Source organism: Epargyreus clarus, unplaced genomic scaffold (genome assembly GCF_041222505.1).
Source record: "Epargyreus clarus isolate Ecla_fem2 unplaced genomic scaffold, WU_Ecla_fem_2.2 ptg000031l, whole genome shotgun sequence".
Taxonomy (NCBI): Eukaryota; Metazoa; Arthropoda; class Insecta; order Lepidoptera; family Hesperiidae; genus Epargyreus; species Epargyreus clarus.
In genome coordinates, this window is record NW_027332236.1 from 10,006,232 (window position 1) to 10,012,500 (window position 6,269).

The 6,269-nt window shown below is 35.5% G+C and overlaps 1 protein-coding gene across 1 annotated transcript in view; it reads left to right on the top strand.

Moving 5' to 3' along the window:
- The first annotated feature begins 427 nt into the window (after positions 1–427).
- Positions 428–6,269, top strand: part of GABA-B-R2 (gamma-aminobutyric acid type B receptor subunit 2) — a 20,675-nt gene continuing 14,833 nt past the window's right edge. The window contains exons 1-6 of the mRNA XM_073089908.1: positions 428–824; positions 2,406–2,555; positions 4,166–4,269; positions 4,796–4,933; positions 5,457–5,624; positions 5,943–6,118. Coding sequence (XP_072946009.1) covers positions 797–824; positions 2,406–2,555; positions 4,166–4,269; positions 4,796–4,933; positions 5,457–5,624; positions 5,943–6,118 — 764 coding nt within the window. The 5' untranslated portion in view covers positions 428–796. The remainder of the gene's footprint in view (positions 825–2,405; positions 2,556–4,165; positions 4,270–4,795; positions 4,934–5,456; positions 5,625–5,942; positions 6,119–6,269) is intronic.

Sequence of the window (6,269 nt, forward strand, 5' to 3'; positions counted from 1 at the left end):
GAGTCTAGTGAGCTGTATAGTAAATTTTATAATTGAATAAATTACGATGGGATAAGATTTTAATTTTGTACAAAATTGGCCTAAATTCTAGTTTAAATATTGTTTAGGCATGCGGAGCGTTTTTTTAGGAAACTACAGGTAGGAACTACGCATAAAATAAGCGCCTAGACTCTTGTTCTTTTAGATTTTCCAGATAAGAGATTTACCGGTATGAAAAAAATTGAAGGAATAAAATTTCTGTTGAAATCATGTTCCAATTCGATTCAGATTCACGTACTTGCTTTAAACAAATTGTATAGGACTACTTAAATCCATCGACATCACGTCTTCTCATTACTACGAAAGCAAGCCTCCGTCTATCGATTTTCAGCGCAAAAGCCTAATTTAGCCTGTTGGTTTATCCCGTCTTACTCCTCGAGGGCCTATATACGCTTTCAATCCGACAAATATAACATCTTTTAAATACTTATATAAAGTTCAAATTTTACTGTCCTTGCAAATCACTTACGACTTGTAAGCTTTTAAAAGAATTATGAAGAACTTGAAGCAGTCATGGAAAGTTCTGTTCTAACGTTTACAAATTAGAGCTTATTTTGAAAAGTGCGATATGAAGATGATTTTAGATGTCCAGTACAAACGCAAAGAGATTGCTTGAACGTTAATAGGAGAAGTATGAATTCCATGAAAAATTATATTTTAAAGAAAGTTGCATACATAATGATTCGAATATGGTGACAAAGGTGTTTGGAAAGTGGGTTTCGTTTGGAAATGACGCGATTGAAGTAAAATATAGTGAATGTGTAGCTTAATTTCATGTGTTGCGGGTAAGAATTTCTCGTCTATTTTAAATAACTTAAGTTGATAGAACGTTGTAATGTATTAGGTACAGTATATACAATAGTATTTAAATGACATTAAATCATGCATAGGCATAAAATATATTTTGTAGGAGAGACGCATTTTCTTCTCAAGGCAAAGTGATTTTCATGAGCTGTGGGATCGATTTTTCAATATTTACGGCTAGAACATTACCAACAGCAGATACTATAGGAAATGTTCTTAATAAAAGTTTATAAAATACGTAATAAACTTTTATAAAGCTTTTATTCATTGCGTACTTTCGTGCCTGGCACCGTGAAGCCACTGTATTCATGTATTTTTTATTGACCTCTGCGGATTTTGGCAATATGGACCGTTTATAAAGATGACGACAGCAAAGACTGTGTAAAGTGGTGATATCCCTGCCCTCGCTCGTTTTACCCTCGATGTAAGATTTAGGAGTAAATAATAATCATATTTATAATCCTCAGTCTGTTTTAGCGGTATCCAACATTATCGGTACATGGTATAATTAGACATATTTACGCCAATTTTATTTTACCCTACACAAATAACTTAATTTTCTAATAACAATAAAGCGTTGGTATTATACTTAAGTCATTATAGAATATTATAGATTGTCATTATACATACTGAATGGCTGATTTATAATTTACAGTCCTAAAAATAAAGAAAATATACTTTTTTATCTGACATCCGAAAAAATATGTAATGTAGGTACAATAATTATGCATGTTTTTACTAATAATTGCCTATTTAACAAAAAACACGGAATATTAATAGGCATGTTAAGAAACGTCTAAACGGGTCAATTAAAAAATATTTTTCTGTTATATGGATTTTTTTGGGAGTAAACAGAACAATAGGCTACAGCGGTTTTATAGTTATACTTAGTTATATCTAAGTGCTGTTATTTATAGGGAATAGAGCCGTTATTAAGTACGTTTTGTTTACGACCCTCGAGACTTGAAACGTTCCCTTATTCGCCGCAGGGGCTCTATCCCGAAATGATTTCGCCATAGAATCAGGAGTTTTCAATTTGTGAAGAAACTCATTATTGTACTTTGCAATACCTTCTACGCGTATAGGGATTGCCGGTTAGGTTATGTTCCAAGAGTTCGCTTGTCGACATTTTCATGCCGATGTGACGTCAATTCGATGGTAAACAAGATATTTTGCGTTCTTACAATGCGTTCTAACACAAGGTGAACAGAATAGCAGATAGCAATTCCACGGGAAAATTAAAAGTCACATATAAGTCGTTAGAGCATTTAGCGATTTTATAAAATTGAAATAAATATTGTAGAGTAGTCTGCCTGATATTCAAAAAGGCGCTTTTTCAAAATGACTATAAAGATCGGCGGGACATTATTATCATGCAAAATAGCACAGAGGTACATTTCTGTGCACATTGCGAAGACTGTTCAGTCCTGACGAACTTTTTTTCAATTACTATTTTGGCGGCACGAACTAACGCTTCCTCATTGATACAGAGACTATTATGTATAGAAATTATAATAATATTTTGCTATGTAATGACGCTTCTACATTTTTCCTGTTCACAGTTTCAGCAATGCTCCTCATCTTGGTCTTCCTGGGTGTCGCCCAGGGGGTCCCGCAGAAGCCGAACCTGGACGTGATCCTGAACCGACGCACCGACGTCTACATCGCAGGATTCTTTCCCTTCGGCAAGGGTGTGGAGAACTCCAATACTGGTATCTATCAACTTGTTGTTCATTTTATTTTGATCTTCTCGAAGAAGTTAAGAACAATAGTAGAATCTCTTGTAAGAAAGAAAGAAAAGATAAGTGTATAGAAAGTTCTTTCTATCTGAAAGATATCAGGTTTTCTTTACATACTGAGCGAATTCAGCGAAACTTAGGTAGTTAATTGCATTTATATATAATATCGTCCTCAAACGAATACCTCCCAAGTTAAATCTAAACTCTTGAAACATACCTTTTTATAAGTAAGAAGTAAATAGTAAGTAGAGTATGCGGAAGCAATCTTTTTTAAGGAACATTTTATCAACAAATAATAATCAAAAACAGAGCAGAGATTTATCATAATCATTTCAATTAGCAAAGGTAAATGGGAACCATCCGTAGAGAATAATAACTTTCCGAACATTAATTTCGCGAATGAGAAATCGCGAGCGCAAAACTTTGCTAAGTTTATTACTTATTCATATTAAGTTAATTACGTCTACTTTCACGTTAATTTGGGAGATAAAAGGCGTATTATTGGTTAAATTGGTTTAACAAGGAAACTTTCGGAAATTCTATTAAATACTTATTTCTGTAATTGCTAGGCTTCTGGGGATTCGAGTGTCTAATAAGATGATTAAGTTATAAGTATATACAGTGTTGCCAACCGTACGATAATTATCGTACATGTACGATAATTTGATACCATCGTACGATGTACGATAGCGAGTCATTATCGTACGCAAATGTACGATAATTGGCTACTTGAAACTTTTTGGGAAACTGTTTTAATGAATTCATAAACGTATTATATATATGCCTTAAATTGATAATTTTTTCGAAAAAAGGGCGATTTATTAATAAAAAATATTTTTTTATTACCGTATCTGCCGAAAAATTATCGTACATTTCATAAGAACGCGTGCATTTTTGGTATTCGATATTCCAACAAACAACAATAGCACGGAAGAGCAAAAAAAAAAAAAAAAAAAAAAACGCCACCACGAGTCGACCTGACTCGGCACATCGCTACTCGCGCCCGCGTTCTTATGAAATGTACGATAATTTTTCGGCAGATACGATAATTTTACGCCCCTGGTACGATCAACGCCATCTCCCAGGTTGCCAACACTGAGTATATACTGTAGCTACAGAAAGCGTAGCAGTTTACTTCATAGGTATCATAAAGTCTGTAGTGGGTTTGACTAACAAACTTTATAAGTACGTGTATAAGGTTTACGATCAAATTCACCCGCGGTACAGTGATTATCATACCAATCTTTCATAGAAATTATTCAGGATTATTTTCCGATAAACCCATTTGTTCAACCATTTTTGTCCATCCTTTGAGCATAGGTCTCATCTTAAAATGATAATGGTAAGAGCGAATTGGTAGAATTGCGCACTTTTAAGAACAAATACCTCCTAGGCTGAGAATGTAGTTTGCCCACGATGCTTTCCTTCACCTAATTTCTTATATAGGTAGGTACAGTATCTTACGTATTTAACATAGAAAAATCAGATGTCAGGGACCTAGGACCACCTATCAGCCACATTTTTTTGACACGTAAACATTTCCCTTTGAACTGAGTACCAAAGCTATGTTAACACCGCTGTAGGTCGTGGGGTGATGCCGAGCGTCAAGTTGGCGCTGGATCATGTCAACGAGCATGACTCCGTACTCCGGAACTACCGGCTTCATATGTGGTGGAATGATACTGAGGTAAGGACTGTCAAATGTAATACAAGGTAGGACGATACAATTTATTAAAGTCAGAAATTCATGGTTAATTTACATATATATGTACTTTAGCATAGGTACGTCTCGATATAAAAAAATGTACGTCCCGAAATATCGAACAATACAATATACTGCATCATCATTACCACATCAAGATGACTCTACATTTGCTAGTTATGAAGGTCATAGATTGAATAATAGATCACGAATGAAAAATATTTTAATATTAACTAGATTTTCTCGTCTTGACTTTATCTCGTATTCATACAGATGGAATTATTTCTTTAAAATCCGTCTTAAATAGTTTTTTCCCGCTCATTGTAATTCTACAAATTAAAAGAATATAACAGCGCATGATTGCAAGTGTTAGACGTGGCAAACTTAATTTAATCTAAAAAATATGATGATATTCGAAATCAGTTACAGGTTCGATAACTAAACATGGATTCTCGCAAAGGTATCTCTGATTATTTTCAATACTAAGTACACTAACAATATTATACTCCAGTGTAACGCGGCTGTGGGGGTGAAGTCGTTCTTCGACATGATGCACAGCGGCCCACACAAGCTAATGCTGTTCGGAGCTGCGTGCACCCACGTCACCGATCCCATCGCCAAGGCTTCCAAACATTGGCATCTGACACAGGTATGGCATGCAAACCTCTGAGCTTGAGGAGCTCACTTGCTTACAAGACGTTTATCTATAGGTGACATCCCCACGTAGTAGGTAGTAACATGTAACGCTTAATTTTTTAAACTTATCAATAAACCATAAAAGCCATAAGTATTCGTAAAAGTGTTATACTAATTCCTAATCCATTGTGTAATAATCAACGATCTTCGATTACTAATGTTAGAGAGATACACCTTGACTAAGTTTTACGAATTCTGCAAATCACGGATCAATTAGGAGTTAGGACGTTCAAGAAGTGACATTGATCAGAACTTTGAATCACAAGATCTTCAGTCACTAATGCTTAATAAGAAAAGGTAATTCATTATGCTTAGGAGGGCCAAATATTTAGGTCTAAGTTGTGCGTTGGTGTGTTCTCAAACATATAAATAAAATAACCCCAAAATTTTATAAGTAGCTGAGCCAAGAAAGAATATAATTATATCTTCTTGAATAACAAATCATTTGCAAAACCCTATCGTATGATCTGTCGCAGCTCTCATACGCGGACACCCATCCAATGTTCACGAAGGAGGCCTTCCCCAACTTCTTTCGTATCGTGCCCTCGGAGAACGCTTTCAACATGCCTCGGATCCGACTGCTCGAACACTTCAACTGGACTAGAGTTGGAACCATCTATCAGAATGAGCCGAGATATGCTCTGGTAAGTTGCTCAGCAAATCCATGTTACTGATCATACTAAGGGCAATGTCTCGCAGTAAATCCTCTAGGACATTGTGTACAGATTTTAAATAATGAATATAAGTAATAAATAAATACTTCTACTCGAAGGATATGGACTTACTTAATTTCAATGAAGTGTTGCAACTTCTCTGATCCGCAAAATTTGCAACTGACTGTAGCAACTTGTGATCGATCCCTGTTGGAGTTGGTTAGAGATGTCCATCTGTGTCAATAAGGAAATAAACAAGAGGAGAGACGTTTTGTGTGACCAAGTAACATATTATTGTCATCTTCACAGGCTCACAATCGCTTATTAGCAGACCTAGATGGATTCGACTTCGAAATAGTGGAGACGCAAAGTTTCGCGTCAGAAGTGAGAACAGCTCTATCGAAGCTCAAGGAGAAAGATGTCAGGATCATCCTGGGCAACTTCAACGAAACTTGGGCTGTTAGGATATTCTGTGAAGCATATAAGTAAGAACTTGACTTATGTATGGAAATTTAGCTTTTGCTTTTTTATGTCCGCGAAATTCGCAAGTAGTCAATGGATTTTGCGCAACTTTACCTTTCTATATTAGACTTTTTTGTTCTAAACTTCCCACGGGAATGTACCTTTTATTCACTT